The 19834-nt window shown below is 35.3% G+C and overlaps 1 protein-coding gene across 1 annotated transcript; it reads right to left on the bottom strand.

The window, feature by feature from the left end:
* Positions 1–8291: 8291 nt before the first annotated feature.
* Positions 8292–19404, bottom strand: LOC142235762 (uncharacterized). The gene is made up of 5 exons (XM_075307019.1): positions 18424–19404; positions 14094–18367; positions 13542–13979; positions 12926–13087; positions 8292–8481 (listed from the first exon to the last, which is right to left on the bottom strand). The coding sequence occupies exons 1-5, from the start codon at positions 19402–19404 to the stop codon at positions 8292–8294; spliced, it is 6045 nt and encodes a 2014-aa protein (XP_075163134.1).
* Between the last annotated feature and the right edge of the window lie 430 nt (positions 19405–19834).

The raw sequence follows: 19834 nt of genomic DNA, 5'->3' as shown, positions 1-19834 counted from the left end.
GGATTTTTCAATTTTTTGAGGGTGGTCACGAATTAAAGTCCTTTTCGCTCTAGGACGCATATTTAAGGAGATATGGGCAAAAGAAGTTTTTCATATAAAAATTTCATTTTTTTAGGTTTTGGGTGGATTTTTCAATTTTTTGAGGGTGGTCACGAATTAAAGCCCTTTTCGCTCTAGGACGCATATTTAAGGAGATATGGGCAAAAGAAGTTTTTCATATAAAAATTTAAATTTTTTTAGGTTTTGGGTGGATTTTTCAATTTTTTGAGGGTGGTCACGAATTAAAGCCCTTTTAGCTCTAGGACGCATATTTAAGGAGATATGGGCAAAAGAAGTTTTTCATATAAAAATTCATTTTTTTTAGGTTTTGGGTGGATTTTTCAATTTTTTGAGGGTGGTCACGAATTAAAGCCCTTTTCGCTCTAGGACGCATATTTAAGGAGATATGGGCAAAAGAAGTTTTTCATATAAAAATTTAAATTATTTTAGGTTTTGGGTGGATTTTTCAATTTTTTGAGGGTGGTCACGAATTAAAGTCCTTTTCGCTCTAGGACGCATATTTAAGGAGATATGGGCAAAAGAAGTTTTTCATATAAAAATTTCATTTTTGTTAGGTCTTGGGTGGATTTTTCAATTTTTTGGGGGTGGTCACGAATTAAAGTCCTTTTCGCTATAGAACGCTTAGTTTAGGAGATATGGGCAAAAGAAGTTTTTCATATAAAAATTTAAATTATTTTAGGTTTTGGGTGGATTTTTCAATTTTTTGAGGGTGGTCACGAATTAAAGTCCTTTTCGCTCTAGGACGCATATTTAAGGAGATATGGGCAAAAGAAGTTTTTCATATAAAAATTTCATTTTTTTAGGTTTTGGGTGGATTTTTCAATTTTTTGAGGGTGGTCACGAATTAAAGCCCTTTTCGCTCTAGGACGCATATTTAAGGAGATATGGGCAAAAGAAGTTTTTCATATAAAAATTTAAATTATTTTAGGTTTTGGGTGGATTTTTCAATTTTTTGAGGGTGGTCACGAATTAAAGTCCTTTTCGCTCTAGGACGCATATTTAAGGAGATATGGGCAAAAGAAGTTTTTCATATAAAAAATTAAATTATTTTAGGTTTTGGGTGGATTTTTCAATTTTTTGAGGGTGGTCACGAATTAAAGTCCTTTTCACTCTAGGACGCATATTTAAGGAGATATGGGCAAAAGAAGTTTTTCATATAAAAAATTAAATTATTTTAGGTTTTGGGTGGATTTTTCAATTTTTTGAGGGTGGTCACGAATTAAAGTCCTTTTCGCTCTAGGACGCATATTTAAGGAGATATGGGCAAAAGAAGTTTTTCATATAAAAATTTAAATTTTTTTAGGTTTTGGGTGGATTTTTCAATTTTTTGAGGATGGTCACGAATTAAAGTCCTTTTCGCTCTAGGACGCATATTTAAGGAGATATGGGCAAAAGAAGTTTTTCATATAAAAATTTCATTTTTTTAGGTTTTGGGTGGATTTTTCAATTTTTTGAGGGTGGTCACGAATTAAAGCCCTTTTCGCTCTAGGACGCATATTTAAGGAGATATGGGCAAAAGAAGTTTTTCATATAAAAATTTAAATTATTTTAGGTTTTGGGTGGATTTTTCAATTTTTTGAGGGTGGTCACGAATTAAAGTCCTTTTCGATCTAGGACGCATATTTAAGGAGATATGGGCAAAAGAAGTTTTTCATATAAAAATTTAAATTTTTTTAGGTTTTGGGTGGATTTTTCAATTTTTTGAGGGTGGTCACGAATTAAAGTCCTTTTCACTCTAGGACGCATATTTAAGGAGATATGGGCAAAAGAAGTTTTTCATATAAAAAATTAAATTATTTTAGGTTTTGGGTGGATTTTTCAATTTTTTGAGGGTGGTCACGAATTAAAGTCCTTTTCGCTCTAGGACGCTTAGTTTAGGAGATATGGGCAAAAGAAGTTTTTCATATAAAAATTTAAATTTTTTTAGGTTTTGGGTGGATTTTTCAATTTTTTGAGGGTGGTCACGAATTAAAGTCCTTTTCGCTCTAGGACGCATATTTAAGGAGATATGGGCAAAAGAAGTTTTTCATATAAAAATTTCAATTTTTTTAGGTTTTGGGTGGATTTTTCAATGTTTTGAGGGTGGTCACGAATTAAAGTCCTTTTCGCTCTAGGACGCATATTTAAGGAGATATGGGCAAAAGAAGTTTTTCATATAAAAATTTACATTTTTTTAGGTTTTGGGTGGATTTTTCAATTTTTGAGGGTGGTCACGAATTAAAGTCCTTTTCGCTCTAGGACACATATTTTTAGGGAGATATGGGCAAACGAAGTTTTTCATATAAAAATTTACATTTTTTTAGGTTTAGGGTGGATTTTCCAATTTTTTTGGGGTGGTCACGAATTAAAGTCCTTTTCGCTCTAGGACGCATATTTAAGGAGATATGGGCAATAGAAGTTTTTTATATAAAAATTTAAATTTTTTTAGGTTTTGGGTGGATTTTCCAATTTTTTGAGGGTGGTCGCGAATTAAAGTCCTTTTCGCTCTAGGACGCATATTTAAGGAGATATGGGCAAAAGAAGTTTTTCATATACAAATTTACATTTTTTTAGGTTTTGGGTGGATTTTTCAATTTTTTGGGGGTGGTCACGAATTAAAGTCATTTTCGCTCTAGGACGCATATTTAAGGAGATATGGGCAAAAGAAGTTTTTCATATAAAAATTTAAATTTTTTTAGGTTTTGGGTGGATTTTTCAATTTTTTGAGGGTGGTCACGAATTAAAGTCCTTTTCGCTCTAGGACGCTTAGTTTAGGAGATATGGGCAAAAGAAGTTTTTCATATAAAAATTTAAATTTTTTTAGGTTTTGGGTGGATTTTTCAATTTTTTGAGGGTGGTCACGAATTAAAGTCCTTTTCGCTCTAGGACGCTTAGTTTAGGAGATATGGGCAAAAGAAGTTTTTCATATAAAAATTTAAATTTTTTTAGGTTTTGGGTGGATTTTTCAATTTTTTGAGGGTGGTCACGAATTAAAGTCCTTTTCGCTCTAGGACGCTTAGTTTAGGAGATATGGGCAAAAGAAGTTTTTCATATAAAAATTTAAATTTTTTTAGGTTTTGGGTGGATTTTTCAATTTTTTGAGGGTGGTCACGAATTAAAGTCCTTTTCGCTCTAGGACGCATATTTAAGGAGATATGGGCAAAAGAAGTTTTTCATATAAAAATTTCAATTTTTTAAGGTTTTGGGTGGATTTTTAAATTTTTTGAGGGTGGTTACGAATTAAAGTCCTTTTCGCTCTAGGACGCTTAGTTTAGGAGATATGGGCAAAAGAAGGTTTTCATATAAAAATTTAAATTTTTTTAGGTTTTGGGTGGACTTTTCAATTTTTTGAGTGTGGTCACGAATTAAAGTCCTTTTCGCTCTAGGACGCTTAGTTTAGGAGATATGGGCAAAAGAAGTTTTTCATATAAAAATTTAAATTTTTTTAGGTTTTGGGTGGATTTTTCAATTTTTTGAGGGTGGTCACGAATTAAAGTCCTTTTCGCTCTAGGACGCATATTTAAGGAGATATGGGCAAATGAAGTTTTTCATATAAAAATTTAAATTATTTTAGGTTTTGGGTGGATTTTTCAATTTTTTGGGGGTGGTCACGAATTAAAGTCCTTTTCGCTCTAGGACGCATATTTAAGGAGATATGGGCAAAAGAAGTTTTTCATATAAAAATTTCAATTTTTTTAGGTTTTGGGTGGATTTTTCAATTTTTTGAGGGTGGTCACGAATTAAAGTCCTTTTCGCTCTAGGACGCATATTTAAGGAGATATGGGCAAAAGAAGTTTTTCATATAAAAATTTCAATTTTTTTAGGTTTTGGGTGGATTTTCCAATTTTTTGGGGGTGGTCACGAATTAAAGTCCTTTTCGCTCTAGGACGCTTAGTTTAGGAGATATGGGCAAAAGAAGTTTTTCATATAAAAATTTAAATTTTTTTAGGTTTTGGGTGGATTTTTCACTTTTTTGGGGGTGGTCACGAATTAAAGTCCTCTAGGACGCATATTTAAGGAGATATGGGCAAAAGAAGTTTTTCATATAAAAATTTCAATTTTTTTAGGTTTTGGGTGGATTTTTCAATTTTTTGAGGGTGGTCACGAATTAAAGTCCTTTTCGCTCTAGGACGCTTAGTTTAGGAGATATGGGCAAAAGAAGTTTTTCATATAAAAATATCAATTTTTTTAGGTTTTGGGTGGATTTTTCAATTTTTTGAGGGTGGTCACGAATTAAAGTCCTTTTCGCTCTAGGACGCATATTTAAGGAGATATGGGCAAAAGAAGTTTTTCATATAAAAATGTCAATTTTTTTAGGTTTTGGGTGGATTTTTCAATTTTTTTGGGGGTGGTCACGAATTAAAGTCCTTTTCGCTCTAGGACGCATATTTAAGGAGATATGGGCAAAAGAAGTTTTTCATATAAAAAATTAAAATTTTTTTAGGTTTTGGGTGGATTTTCCAATTTTTTGGGGGTCGTCACGAATTTAAGTCCTTTTCGCTCTAGGACGCATATTTAAGGAGATATGGGCAAAAGAAGTTTTTCATATAAAAATTTCAATTTTTTTTGGTTTTGGGTGGATTTTTCAATTTTTTGAGGGTGGTCACGAATTAAAGTCCTTTTCGCTCTAGGACGCATATTTAAGGAGATATGGGCAAAAGAAGTTTTTCATATAAAAATTTCAATTTTTTTAGGTTTTGGGTGGATTTTTCAATTTTTTGGGGGTGGTCACGAATTAAAGTCCTTTTCGCTCTAGGACGCATATTTAAGGAGATATGGGCAAAAGAAGTTTTTCGTATAAAAATTTCAATTTTTTAGGTTTTGGGTGGAGTTTTCACTTTTTTGAGGGTGGTGACGAATTAAAGTCCTTTTCGCTGTAGGACGCTTAGTTTAGGAGATATGGGCAAAAGAAGTTTTTCATATAAAAATTTCAATTTTTTTAGGTTTTGGGTGGATTTTTCAATTTTTTGAGGGTGGTCACGAAATAAAGTCCTTTTCGCTCTAGGACGCATATTTAAAGAGATATGGGCAAAAGAAGTTTTTCATATAAAAATTTCAATTTTTTTTGGTTTTGGGTGGATTTTTCAATTTTTTGAGGGTGGTCACGAATTAAAGTCCTTTTCGCTCTAGGACGCATATTTAAGGAAATATGGGCAAAAGAAGTTTTTCATATAAAAATTTCAATTTTTTAAGGTTTTGGGTGGATTTTTCAATTTTTTGAGGGTGGTTACGAATTAAAGTCCTTTTCGCTCTAGGACGCTTAGTTTAGGAGATATGGGCAAAAGAAAGTTTTCATATAAAAATTTAAATTTTTTTAGGTTTTGGGTGGATTTTTCAATTTTTTGAGGGTGGTCACGAATTAAAGTCCTTTTCGCTCTAGGACGCTTAGTTTAGGAGATATGGGCAAAAGAAGTTTTTCATATAAAAATTTAAATTTTTTTAGGTTTTGGGTGGATTTTTCAATTTTTTGAGGGTGGTCACGAATTAAAGTCCTTTTCGCTCTAGGACGCATATTTAAGGAGATATGGGCAAAAGAAGTTTTTCATATAAAAATTTCAATTTTTTTAGGTTTTGGGTGGATTTTTCAATTTTTTGAGGGTGGTCACGAATTAAAGTCCTTTTCGCTCTAGGACGCATATTTAAGGGGATATGGGCAAAAGAAGTTTTTCATATAAAAATTTCAATTTTTTTAGGTTTTGGGTGGATTTTCCAATTTTTTGGGGGTGGTCACGAATTAAAGTCCTTTTCGCTCTAGGACGCTTAGTTTAGGAGATATGGGCAAAAGAAGTTTTTCATATAAAATTTTAATTTTTTTTAGGTTTTGGGTGGATTTTTCACTTTTTTGAGGGTGGTCACGAATTAAAGTCCTCTAGGACGCATATTTAAGGAGATATGGGCAAAAGAAGTTTTTCATATAAAAATTTCAATTTTTTTAGGTTTTGGGTGGATTTTTCAATTTTTTGAGGGTGGTCACGAATTAAAGTCCTTTTCGCTCTAGGACGCTTAGTTTAGGAGATATGGGCAAAAGAAGTTTTTCATATAAAAATATCAATTTTTTTAGGTTTTGGGTGGATTTTTCAATTTTTTGAGGGTGGTCACGAATTAAAGTCCTTTTCGCTCTAGGACGCATATTTAAGGAGATATGGGCAAAAGAAGTTTTTCATATAAAAATTTCAATTTTTTTAGGTTTTGGGTGGATTTTTCAATTTTTTGAGGGTGGTCACGAATTAAAGTCCTTTTCGCTCTAGGACGCATATTTAAGGAGATATGGGCAAAAGAAGTTTTTCATATAAAAAATTAAAATTTTTTTAGGTTTTGGGTGGATTTTCCAATTTTTTGGGGGTGGTCACGAATTTAAGTCCTTTTCGCTCTAGGACGCATATTTAAGGAGATATGGGCAAAAGAAGTTTTTCATATAAAAATTTCAATTTTTTTTGGTTTTGGGTGGATTTTTCAATTTTTTGAGGGTGGTCACGAATTAAAGTCCTTTTCGCTCTAGGACGCATATTTAAGGAAATATGGGCAAAAGAAGTTTTTCATATAAAAAATTCAATTCTTTTAGGTTTTGGGTAGATTTTTCAATTTTTTGAGGGTGGTCACGAATTAAAGCCCTTTTAGCTCTAAGACGCATATTTAAGGAGATATGGGCAAAAGAAGTTTTTCATATAAAAATTTCAATTTTTTTAGGTTTTGGGTGGATTTTTCAATTTTTTGAGGGTGGTCACGAATTAAAGTCCTTTTCGCTCTAGGACGCATATTTAAGGAGATATGGGAAAAAGAAGTTTTTTATATAAAAAATTCAATTTTTTTAGGTTTTGGGTGGATTTTTCAATTTTTTGAGGGTGGTCACGAATTAAAGCCCTTTTAGCTCTAGGACGCATATTTAAGGAGATATGGGCAAAAGAAGTTTTTCATATAAAAATTTATATTTTTTTAGGTTTTGGGTGGATTTTCCAATTTTTTGGGGGTGGTCACGAATTAAAGTCCTTTTCGCTCTAGGACGCTTAGTTTAGGAGATATGGGCAAAAGAAGTTTTTCATATAAAAATTTAAATTTTTTTAGGTTTTGGGTGGATTTTCGTATAAAAATTTCAATTTTTTAGGTTTTGGGTGGAGTTTTCACTTTTTTGAGGGTGGTGACGAATTAAAGTCCTTTTCGCTGTAGGACGCTTAGTTTAGGAGATATGGGCAAAAGAAGTTTTTCATATACAAATTTAAATTTTTTTAGGTTTTGGGTGGATTTTTCAATTTTTTAGGGGTGGTCACGAATTAAAGTCCTTTTCGCTCTAGGACGCATATTTAAGGAGATATGGGCAAAAGAAGTTTTTCATATAAAAATAAAAATTTTTTTAGGTTTTGGGTGGATTTTTCAATTTTTTGAGGGTGGTCACGAATTAAAGTCCTTTTCGCTCTAGGACGCATATTTAAGGAGATATGGGCAAAAGAAGTTTTTCATATAAAAATTAAAATTTTTTTAGGTTTTGGGTGGATTTTTCAATTTTTTGAGGGTGGTCACGAATTAAAGTCCTTTTCGCTCTAGGACGCTTAGTTTAGGAGATATGGGCAAAAGAAGTTTTTCATATAAAAATTTCATTTTTTTTAGGTTTTGGGTGGATTTTTCAATTTTTTGAGGGTGGTCACAAATTAAAGTCCTTTTCGCTCTAGGACGCTTAGTTTAGGAGATATGGGCAAAAGAAGTTTTTCATATAAAATTTTAAATTATTTTAGGTTTTGGGTGGATTTTTCAATTTTTTGTGGGTGGTCACGAATTAAAGTCCTTTTCGCTCTAGGACGCATATTTAAGGAGATATGGGCAAAAGAAGTTTTTCATATAAAAATTAAAATTTTTTTAGGTTTTGGGTGGATTTTTCACTTTTTTGAGGGTGGTCACGAATTAAAGTCCTTTTCGCTCTAGGACGCATATTTAAGGAGATATGGGCAAAAGAAGTTTTTCATATAAAAATTTAAATTATTTTAGGTTTTGGGTAGATTTTTCACTTTTTTGAGGGTGGTCACGAATTAAAGTCCTTTTCGCTCTAGGACGCATATTTAAGGAGATATGGGCAAAAGAAGTTTTTCATATAAAAATTTCAATTTTTTTAGGTTTTGGGTGGATTTTTCAATTTTTTGAGGGTGGTCACGAATTAAAGTCATTTTCGCTCTAGGACGCATATTTAAGGAGATATGGGTGAACAATTGGATGACAGCTGAACCAAAAAAAACCAATGGAGTGGAAGTTGAGAAAGAGTGGGATTAAAGAGCAATTGGAACCCAGGAGTACAATGCTTGGATCTTGTCACTATCACCCACTTGCTGCTTGTGTGCTGACCAACACGAGTGGAAATAAAATTGTGGACTGTATTGCGGAGTTCTTGTAATCACAGCAGGAGTGAAATGACCCACCAATATCCAATTGAAGTTGCGGGGAAAGCGACTTGAATTCCTATGTAGTATAAAATCTCCGTATTAGAGATATTATACGCGGGTAAAAGAATAAGAAACACAAGATTTTTCAAGTGGCAATTAATCCTTTATTAAATATAGGTGGCTCACCAGTTGGTAGTCAAAGTGCAAGTGAAATAATTCTTGGGTTTGTACTTCAGAGAATGTATCGGTATCCGTTTTTACACATTAATTTTTATCGATATATAATTCACAATTAAAAGATACAAATTAATTCTAAACTGTTATACAGAAAATATTTCAATTTGTAACGGTTGAAAATTTTTGAAATTCAAATTTGGAAATTCATTTTTAATAATTAAATGATAAAAATTATAAAAAATAATAAAAAAAATGTTGTCTAAACACCAGTTTAGACATGACGCCGGCCTTGCACTTGTGCAAAAGATGGCGAGGAACATAAGACGGCAGACGGATATGGGCAAAAGAAGTTTTTCATATAAAAATGTCAATTTTTTTAGGTTTTGGGTGGATTTTTCAATTTTTTTGGGGGTGGTCACGAATTAAAGTCCTTTTCGCTCTAGGACGCATATTTAAGGAGATATGGGCAAAAGAAGTTTTTCATATAAAAAATTAAAATTTTTTTAGGTTTTGGGTGGATTTTCCAATTTTTTGGGGGTCGTCACGAATTTAAGTCCTTTTCGCTCTAGGACGCATATTTAAGGAGATATGGGCAAAAGAAGTTTTTCATATAAAAATTACAATTTTTTTTGGTTTTGGGTGGATTTTTCAATTTTTTGAGGGTGGTCACGAATTAAAGTCCTTTTCGCTCTAGGACGCATATTTAAGGAGATATGGGCAAAAGAAGTTTTTCATATAAAAATTTCAATTTTTTTAGGTTTTGGGTGGATTTTTCAATTTTTTGGGGGTGGTCACGAATTAAAGTCCTTTTCGCTCTAGGACGCATATTTAAGGAGATATGGGCAAAAGAAGTTTTTCGTATAAAAATTTCAATTTTTTAGGTTTTGGGTGGAGTTTTCACTTTTTTGAGGGTGGTGACGAATTAAAGTCCTTTTCGCTGTAGGACGCTTAGTTTAGGAGATATGGGCAAAAGAAGTTTTTCATATAAAAATTTCAATTTTTTTAGGTTTTGGGTGGATTTTTCAATTTTTTGAGGGTGGTCACGAAATAAAGTCCTTTTCGCTCTAGGACGCATATTTAAAGAGATATGGGCAAAAGAAGTTTTTCATATAAAAATTTCAATTTTTTTTGGTTTTGGGTGGATTTTTCAATTTTTTGAGGGTGGTCACGAATTAAAGTCCTTTTCGCTCTAGGACGCATATTTAAGGAAATATGGGCAAAAGAAGTTTTTCATATAAAAATTTCAATTTTTTAAGGTTTTGGGTGGATTTTTCAATTTTTTGAGGGTGGTTACGAATTAAAGTCCTTTTCGCTCTAGGACGCTTAGTTTAGGAGATATGGGCAAAAGAAGGTTTTCATATAAAAATTTAAATTTTTTTAGGTTTTGGGTGGATTTTTCAATTTTTTGAGGGTGGTCACGAATTAAAGTCCTTTTCGCTCTAGGACGCTTAGTTTAGGAGATATGGGCAAAAGAAGTTTTTCATATAAAAATTTAAATTTTTTTAGGTTTTGGGTGGATTTTTCAATTTTTTGAGGGTGGTCACGAATTAAAGTCCTTTTCGCTCTAGGACGCATATTTAAGGAGATATGGGCAAAAGAAGTTTTTCATATAAAAATTTCAATTTTTTTAGGTTTTGGGTGGATTTTTCAATTTTTTGAGGGTGGTCACGAATTAAAGTCCTTTTCGCTCTAGGACGCATATTTAAGGGGATATGGGCAAAAGAAGTTTTTCATATAAAAATTTCAATTTTTTTAGGTTTTGGGTGGATTTTCCAATTTTTTGGGGGTGGTCACGAATTAAAGTCCTTTTCGCTCTAGGACGCTTAGTTTAGGAGATATGGGCAAAAGAAGTTTTTCATATAAAATTTTAATTTTTTTTAGGTTTTGGGTGGATTTTTCACTTTTTTGAGGGTGGTCACGAATTAAAGTCCTCTAGGACGCATATTTAAGGAGATATGGGCAAAAGAAGTTTTTCATATAAAAATTTCAATTTTTTTAGGTTTTGGGTGGATTTTTCAATTTTTTGAGGGTGGTCACGAATTAAAGTCCTTTTCGCTCTAGGACGCTTAGTTTAGGAGATATGGGCAAAAGAAGTTTTTCATATAAAAATATCAATTTTTTTAGGTTTTGGGTGGATTTTTCAATTTTTTGAGGGTGGTCACGAATTAAAGTCCTTTTCGCTCTAGGACGCATATTTAAGGAGATATGGGCAAAAGAAGTTTTTCATATAAAAATTTCAATTTTTTTAGGTTTTGGGTGGATTTTTCAATTTTTTGAGGGTGGTCACGAATTAAAGTCCTTTTCGCTCTAGGACGCATATTTAAGGAGATATGGGCAAAAGAAGTTTTTCATATAAAAAATTAAAATTTTTTTAGGTTTTGGGTGGATTTTCCAATTTTTTGGGGGTGGTCACGAATTTAAGTCCTTTTCGCTCTAGGACGCATATTTAAGGAGATATGGGCAAAAGAAGTTTTTCATATAAAAATTTCAATTTTTTTTGGTTTTGGGTGGATTTTTCAATTTTTTGAGGGTGGTCACGAATTAAAGTCCTTTTCGCTCTAGGACGCATATTTAAGGAAATATGGGCAAAAGAAGTTTTTCATATAAAAAATTCAATTCTTTTAGGTTTTGGGTAGATTTTTCAATTTTTTGAGGGTGGTCACGAATTAAAGCCCTTTTAGCTCTAAGACGCATATTTAAGGAGATATGGGCAAAAGAAGTTTTTCATATAAAAATTTCAATTTTTTTAGGTTTTGGGTGGATTTTTCAATTTTTTGAGGGTGGTCACGAATTAAAGTCCTTTTCGCTCTAGGACGCATATTTAAGGAGATATGGGAAAAAGAAGTTTTTTATATAAAAAATTCAATTTTTTTAGGTTTTGGGTGGATTTTTCAATTTTTTGAGGGTGGTCACGAATTAAAGCCCTTTTAGCTCTAGGACGCATATTTAAGGAGATATGGGCAAAAGAAGTTTTTCATATAAAAATTTATATTTTTTTAGGTTTTGGGTGGATTTTCCAATTTTTTGGGGGTGGTCACGAATTAAAGTCCTTTTCGCTCTAGGACGCTTAGTTTAGGAGATATGGGCAAAAGAAGTTTTTCATATAAAAATTTAAATTTTTTTAGGTTTTGGGTGGATTTTCGTATAAAAATTTCAATTTTTTAGGTTTTGGGTGGAGTTTTCACTTTTTTGAGGGTGGTGACGAATTAAAGTCCTTTTCGCTGTAGGACGCTTAGTTTAGGAGATATGGGCAAAAGAAGTTTTTCATATACAAATTTAAATTTTTTTAGGTTTTGGGTGGATTTTTCAATTTTTTAGGGGTGGTCACGAATTAAAGTCCTTTTCGCTCTAGGACGCATATTTAAGGAGATATGGGCAAAAGAAGTTTTTCATATAAAAATAAAAATTTTTTTAGGTTTTGGGTGGATTTTTCAATTTTTTGAGGGTGGTCACGAATTAAAGTCCTTTTCGCTCTAGGACGCATATTTAAGGAGATATGGGCAAAAGAAGTTTTTCATATAAAAATTAAAATTTTTTTAGGTTTTGGGTGGATTTTTCAATTTTTTGAGGGTGGTCACGAATTAAAGTCCTTTTCGCTCTAGGACGCTTAGTTTAGGAGATATGGGCAAAAGAAGTTTTTCATATAAAAATTTCATTTTTTTTAGGTTTTGGGTGGATTTTTCAATTTTTTGAGGGTGGTCACAAATTAAAGTCCTTTTCGCTCTAGGACGCTTAGTTTAGGAGATATGGGCAAAAGAAGTTTTTCATATAAAATTTTAAATTATTTTAGGTTTTGGGTGGATTTTTCAATTTTTTGTGGGTGGTCACGAATTAAAGTCCTTTTCGCTCTAGGACGCATATTTAAGGAGATATGGGCAAAAGAAGTTTTTCATATAAAAATTAAAATTTTTTTAGGTTTTGGGTGGATTTTTCACTTTTTTGAGGGTGGTCACGAATTAAAGTCCTTTTCGCTCTAGGACGCATATTTAAGGAGATATGGGCAAAAGAAGTTTTTCATATAAAAATTTAAATTATTTTAGGTTTTGGGTAGATTTTTCACTTTTTTGAGGGTGGTCACGAATTAAAGTCCTTTTCGCTCTAGGACGCATATTTAAGGAGATATGGGCAAAAGAAGTTTTTCATATAAAAATTTCAATTTTTTTAGGTTTTGGGTGGATTTTTCAATTTTTTGAGGGTGGTCACGAATTAAAGTCATTTTCGCTCTAGGACGCATATTTAAGGAGATATGGGTGAACAATTGGATGACAGCTGAACCAAAAAAAACCAATGGAGTGGAAGTTGAGAAAGAGTGGGATTAAAGAGCAATTGGAACCCAGGAGTACAATGCTTGGATCTTGTCACTATCACCCACTTGCTGCTTGTGTGCTGACCAACACGAGTGGAAATAAAATTGTGGACTGTATTGCGGAGTTCTTGTAATCACAGCAGGAGTGAAATGACCCACCAATATCCAATTGAAGTTGCGGGGAAAGCGACTTGAATTCCTATGTAGTATAAAATCTCCGTATTAGAGATATTATACGCGGGTAAAAGAATAAGAAACACAAGATTTTTCAAGTGGCAATTAATCCTTTATTAAATATAGGTGGCTCACCAGTTGGTAGTCAAAGTGCAAGTGAAATAATTCTTGGGTTTGTACTTCAGAGAATGTATCGGTATCCGTTTTTACACATTAATTTTTATCGATATATAATTCACAATTAAAAGATACAAATTAATTCTAAACTGTTATACAGAAAATATTTCAATTTGTAACGGTTGAAAATTTTTGAAATTCAAATTTGGAAATTCATTTTTAATAATTAAATGATAAAAATTATAAAAAATAATAAAAAAAATGTTGTCTAAACACCAGTTTAGACATGACGCCGGCCTTGCACTTGTGCAAAAGATGGCGAGGAACATAAGACGGCAGCTAGAGATCGAATAGCCTCAGACAGAATCATATGATTTGGCGTGGTTGGTGTTTCTCGGGTTTCTTTGGCCTTCTTTGTGTGTTTACGAGCCCGTGATTTAGTTGAGGCTTTTTGCTGCGACGCCTGTTTGACAGTGCTTTGTTGTTGATGAAGTCTCTTCGAGTGGCTTCGTGAAGAAGTGGTATTTTGGTTTCGCGGGTACTGTCCATGTAAAAGCGTATGATGGCGAGCTTTACACTTCCTACAGGAATCTGTTGAGGGGCAAGCATTTGTAGTATGGCTCTTGGCTAAGCAATTTTCGCAGTAATTATGGGTCCTTATAGCAATTCTACGCTGCAGTGCATCCATGTCGAGGAATTTCTTGCAAAAGCGAATTGGGTGGAAAGTTCGACAAAGCTCACACTTATAGAGATAAGGATTTCGTCGGCGTGTGTTAGATGCTTTACGTTCCGTGGTACTTCTGAAATTATTTAAGAGACAATAGTGCAATTATTAAAGGTATTGCCTTCACAAGCGTGAAAGGCAAAGGTATTTATTTGTTTTTGTTTATTGTAAGAGGGTTGAAAAAGTTTACATGTTCTCTGAATCAAATGGCAAAAGACACAATTTTACTATCGGACGTGTTATCGTCCCAGTTTCAACTCGGATATCGGCTACACGAACCATGTTGTCAGATCCGATATGAGTCTTCTCAACTCGTCCGAGCCGCCATTCGCACGGGGGGAGTAAATCATCCAAAACCACTACCAAGTCACCAATTTTAATATTCGGGGTGCAATTTTTCCACTTGTAGCGCTTTTGGAGGGCCTTGAGATAGTCTTCTTTCCATCTTAACGCAAACTGATGGTGAAGTGCCTTAAGTTTCAGCCACCGGTTTATAAGGGATAAATCTGTAGAAACGGGTTCAGGAAGAGCCATTATGGGCGCACCCTTGATAAAATGGCCAGGGGTTAACGCAGTTAAATCAGAAGGGTCTTCAGACATGGCAGAAATCGGCCGAGAATTTAATACACCTTCTATCCGCGTAAGTACAGTGGCAAACTGTTCGAATGTGAACCTATGGGAGCCGGCAAGATGATACTTAAAACTTTTTACGGCTGCCTCCCATAGTCCGCCCATGTGGGGTGCATGAGGCGGTATAAATCGCCACTCAAAGCCGTGAGTGGAATACTTCTGAGATATGCAAGTTGATGATGATTTGAGAAAGTGGGAAAATTCTTTGAGAAGATGTCGACTAGCGCCTATGAAATTGCGCCCATTATCAGAGATTACCCTCTGGGGGAGCCCCCGCCTCCCAACGAAACGGGCGAATGCAGCCTCAAATGCTGCTGACGACAAGTCACTACATGGCTCCAGATGTATCGCTTTCGTGGAAAAGCATACAAATACACAAGCATAACCCTTCATTATTGGAGATTTGCGTAAGTGGGAGCTTTTAAGTTCGAAGGGACCAGCAAAATCGATGCCGGTGAAATGAAATGGAGGTGTGATTGTACAACGTTCTGGTGGTAACGGCGCCATGATTTGGGAGCAAGGCTTGTGCTTAAATATAACGCACGTCTTGCACTTGCGTATTATGCTTTTCACTCGGGTCTTTGCGCGAGCCAAATAGAATTCGGTTTGTAACATTCTGCACATTAGAATGCATTCACCATGTGCAAGAAATAAGTGTAGATGCGAGAGATATAAATGGCATAGCCGGGAATTACCCGGAAGTATTATTGGGTATCGCTCATTATACGATAGGGATGAATCTGCCAAACGGCCGTTCACTCTCATTATCCCATGGGAATCCAAAAAAGGATTTAGCGTGGAAAGTGAACTCTTGTTCGAGATAGGATTGGACTTTTTGAGTTCCCCGTATTCTGTTTGGAAGAAACGTTTTTGAGCTAAAATTATTAAACGAGTTTTTATGGATTTGATCTCTGAATGAGTTAATTCTGCAGAGGCAGTATGAACCTTGTTAGTTTTGGCACAACAATTGGAATAGAAGCGATAAATATATGCCAGAACCCTTAGTGCCCTAGGATACGAAGAGAATCTGTCCAATATATCAGGTAGTTCCACATTAACATTAAAGGATTGTACTTGTTTCTGGGATTGTGGTGGAGCGAGGGGATTCGAGTTAGGCCACGTCGATGAGGGATTCGTGATCCACGATGGACCTGTCCACCACAACGAATTTGTTTTTAATTCTTGAGGATTTGAACCTCGGGTGCCGATATCGGCAGGGTTATCACGAGTAGGCACATGTCGCCATTTCGCATTGGGAACTAATGAGTGAATTTGAGACGTACGGTTTGCTACGTACGTCTCCCAATTCCATGGGGGTTTAGACAACCATCCTAGGACGATCGAAGAGTCTGTCCAAAGAAATGTCTCGGAAACTTTGAAATCAAATTTTGAAATAACAAAATTCACCAATTTCGCAAGTAAGAGAGCTCCATTCAATTCTAATCGCGGTAGGCAAACAGTTTGAAGTGGAGCCACTTTACTCTTTGCTACTAGCAAGTTCGAAAAGGTTACATGTTTTGAGGTTTGGGATCTTACATAAACACAGGCACAGTAGGCGGCCTTAGACGCGTCAGAAAATCCATGAATCTCAACATTGTCCGTTGGAAAATATTGGATCCAACGGTTTATGGTAATTTCATTAATTTGTGACAAGTCAGAAACTAGAGAGCGCCATTTTTGTAGAGATTCTTGGCCAATATCATCATCCCAGCCGATGCCCTCCAACCATAACTGCTGCATCATGATTTTTGCTCGAATAATTATGGGTGTAATCCACCCAGCTGGGTCAAATAATGAGGCAATTGCCGATAAAATTTTTCTCTTTGTTATGCTTTCACAGTCTGAGATGGGATTAAATGAATAAGAGAATGTGTCAGTGTATGCATTCCACTTTAACCCAAGAGCTTTCGCAGAGCTAGTCTCTTGGAAGCGTAAAAAATCGGATTCGTACAAGTCTTCAGGAGATAACCCTTGAAGCAATTGTGAATCATTAGATGCAAATTTCCTTAATGGAAACCCAGCGGAATTGAGAACTGCAACCAACTGATTCAAAATAGTTTTCGTGTCTGTTAGAGTAAAACCACCAGATAAAACATCATCTACATATATTTCATTCCGTAAAATTGAAGAGATTTGTGGGAACTGTTCTTGGCAGTCAGTTGCCAATTGCAAAATGGTTCGAATCGAAAGAAAAGGTGCGCAATTAATTCCAAACGTGACACGGTTTAATTGATAATCTTTAGCGGAACTTGCGGAATCTTTCCTATGTACAATTCTCTGAAAGGGTCTATCCGCGGGATGTACCAGAATTTGTCTGTACATCTTTTGAATGTCACCAGAAAATACATATTTGTATTTTCTCCAGTTGAGTATGACAAAGGTCAGATCGTTCTGTAGAGTTGGGCCAGTGTAAAGTACGTCGTTAAGTGAAAACCCAGATTTCGTTTTCCTCGACGCATTGAACACTATTCGTAGCTTTGTCGTTTTGTGTTCCGGGCGTAATACCGCATGATGCGGAAGGTAATAAGAGCGAAAAGAATCGTTTTGTGACAACTCACATGGTGAAACTTCCTCCATGTGGCCAAGTTTGAGGTATTCGTTCAAGACAGCTTCATACTGCGCGTGTAATTCAGGATTTCTGCTAAGTGTGCGCTCCATACGTGAATATTGCGCCAGAGCCATGAATCTTGACGAACCAAGGGAAACAAATTGGGGAAATTCTTGTTTAAATGGTAGACGTACCATGTACCGACCGTCTTCTCGTCGTATAGTTGTGGATTTGTAAAAATTTTCGCAAAATTCGCTCTCTTTTGACGGTGGTGGTTCGGAAGGAACTTCTTCCGTTTCCCAAAATTTTCGTATGAGTTCATGTAGAAGGCGTGTCTCATCTTCCGAAACCCGTATGGAAAATGACTGCACAGTCTCAGCCCTTATAGGACCACTTAAGACCCATCCGAAAACGGTATTGTAGGCAGAAGTGGTTCCACAAATATTCTTCTTAATGCCGTCTATATTAATAAACCTCTCGGAGTCGTTCCCAAGTACAAGATCTACTTGAGCAGACTTGTTAAAGTTGGGATCGGCTAAGTCTAGTTCCTGAAGAGCAGAGGACTGTGGAATTTCGAAAGACGAAGCAGGTAATCGTTGAGTAACCTTCGGTAAAACTATGGCCCTTATTGTGAAGCGAGAGTCTCTCCTTCGTGCAACCAATGTAAGCTCACATTCCTTACTTGATGTTTGATGCTGTCGACCAATACCTGATATCTCAAACAGCGCCTTTCTATATGGGATCTTCAAGCGATTACGAATCCTTTCAGACAAAAATGTCCTTTGGGATCCTGGATCGATAAGGGCGCGTATAGTAAATAGCTCGCCGTCATGTTCGACCTGTACCAAAGCCGTTCGCAACAAAATAGTCTCGTTGCCAGAAGAAAAGTTGGCCTGAATTTGCGAGCATGAATTGGATGAAGTTGAAGGGCCATCCACGAAAGAGTTAAGAGCCACTTGCTGGCCATCGATAGTAGTCGGTGTGGTTTTATCTGTATTTGTAACAGTCGTAACCGTTTTTATATGGAGCAAAGTGTGGTGGTTTTTCTTACACTCCCAACACCTTTTCTTGCTTTTGCAACTATTCTTCACATGACCCGTTGAGAGACAATTATTACAAATTTTATTGCGGAAAACATAATCAATTCTTTCTTGGGTGCTCAATTTCTTAAATTCCGGGCAAATTCGTAAGCTGTGGTCATTATTGCAAAGAGTACATAAAGCCAAATTGTCCTGAGATAAAAATGTTTGAGTCTTCGATTTATAAGACTCATTGGAGTCGAATATCTATTCTTAGTTGATCGAATTCTGGAAATTCGCTCCACTACTTCGAATCTATTTACAAGAAACTCGTCCATTTGGGACCATCGTGGCAGATCTCTATGGGATTTTAAAGATTGTTCCCACAGAGATAGTGTTTCGTCTGGAAGTTTTGTTGAAATAAGATATATTAAAATAGGATCCCAACCGTCTACGTCAACATCCAATGTTTTGAGAGTCGAAAGGCAATCATTTACTGTAGATTGGACCTTCTGTATCGAATCGCTATTCTCCACAGTGGCAGGTGGGATATTGAAAAGTATTCGGAGTTGATTATCAACCAAGACTCTTTTGTTCTCATACCTAGTCTTAAGGGCATCCCATGCTAAATCGAAATTTTCATCGCACAGGGTATACCTTTTCACGATAGCACCGGCGCTCCCGCGGGTTTTGTTTCGAAGGTGATATAACTTTTGAGCTCGGGTAAGTTTTGGGTGGTTGACGTAGACCGCCGTGAACATATCACGAAATGACGGCCATTCTTCGTAACCACCCTTGAAAATCTCGGTGTCACACGGTGGAACCTTTATAAAACTTCCAGTGGAGTCCTGTGGTTGGCCGTGGTAAACAGAAAATTCATTAGGAATCGGTGCTGGGACGTTAGGCCCAGGAACCCGATATTGTGCTAATAATGAAGGTCGTCTGGAAGTAATGTTCTGACCCCTTTCCATTCGGAGGATATCTATTATCTTTGAACGGGTTGAATAATACTCCTCCGCGCAAATGTTATAATTCAATCGAACCTTATCCTTAAAATCCTTGTCCGCAATGAGCCCTGGAGTCATCATTACGTTCCGATAACCGTCCTGAACCTTCCTCCATCTCCCTTCTAATTCATCAAACTTGACATCTAACAAGGTCTCAGTCTGATTTTCAAGATCAGCTTTCTCAAAAATGTCACAAAATAAAACGAGGTGATCACAGTCGAACAGAAATTCTTGTCCTCGCATATCCTGCTCACCCGCGTTGTCATTGCTAACAGAATTCGGAGCACTTCGAGACATATTAACCGAAGGTACACCTTTGTCCGTAGGAGACAACATGTAATCACGAAAATATAAGGATTGTCAAGATATTCACTCTTTAAGTGGACAATTTATCAGAAAGGACAAACCAAGTGGAGAGTCCTCACAATTCAAATTTAATGGAGCAGAAATGTTTCTGCAGTTTCCCAACAAACAAATCGACCGCGATGATAATTTTCTTTTCAAACTACTCAATAGTTCGACTATTTTCAAATTAAGACTCAGTTGAATTGAAAAAAAAAAACAAAATATTCATATATCTATGTATTATATACAAGCGGAAAAAATATAAACAAGTGCGAATAAAGTATGAAAAATGGGAATGAAAATCAGTAGAAATCCAGAACAAAATATTTATATAGTATTTGTAAGCGGAAAATATGAAAACAAGTGCGAAAAAGATATAAAA

The sequence above is a fragment of the Haematobia irritans genome, chromosome 4 (assembly GCF_050003625.1).
Source record: "Haematobia irritans isolate KBUSLIRL chromosome 4, ASM5000362v1, whole genome shotgun sequence".
Lineage (NCBI taxonomy): Eukaryota > Metazoa > Arthropoda > Insecta > Diptera > Muscidae > Haematobia > Haematobia irritans.
Note: the sequence above shows the minus strand (reverse complement) of the source record. Positions and strands in the feature narration are given on the sequence as shown.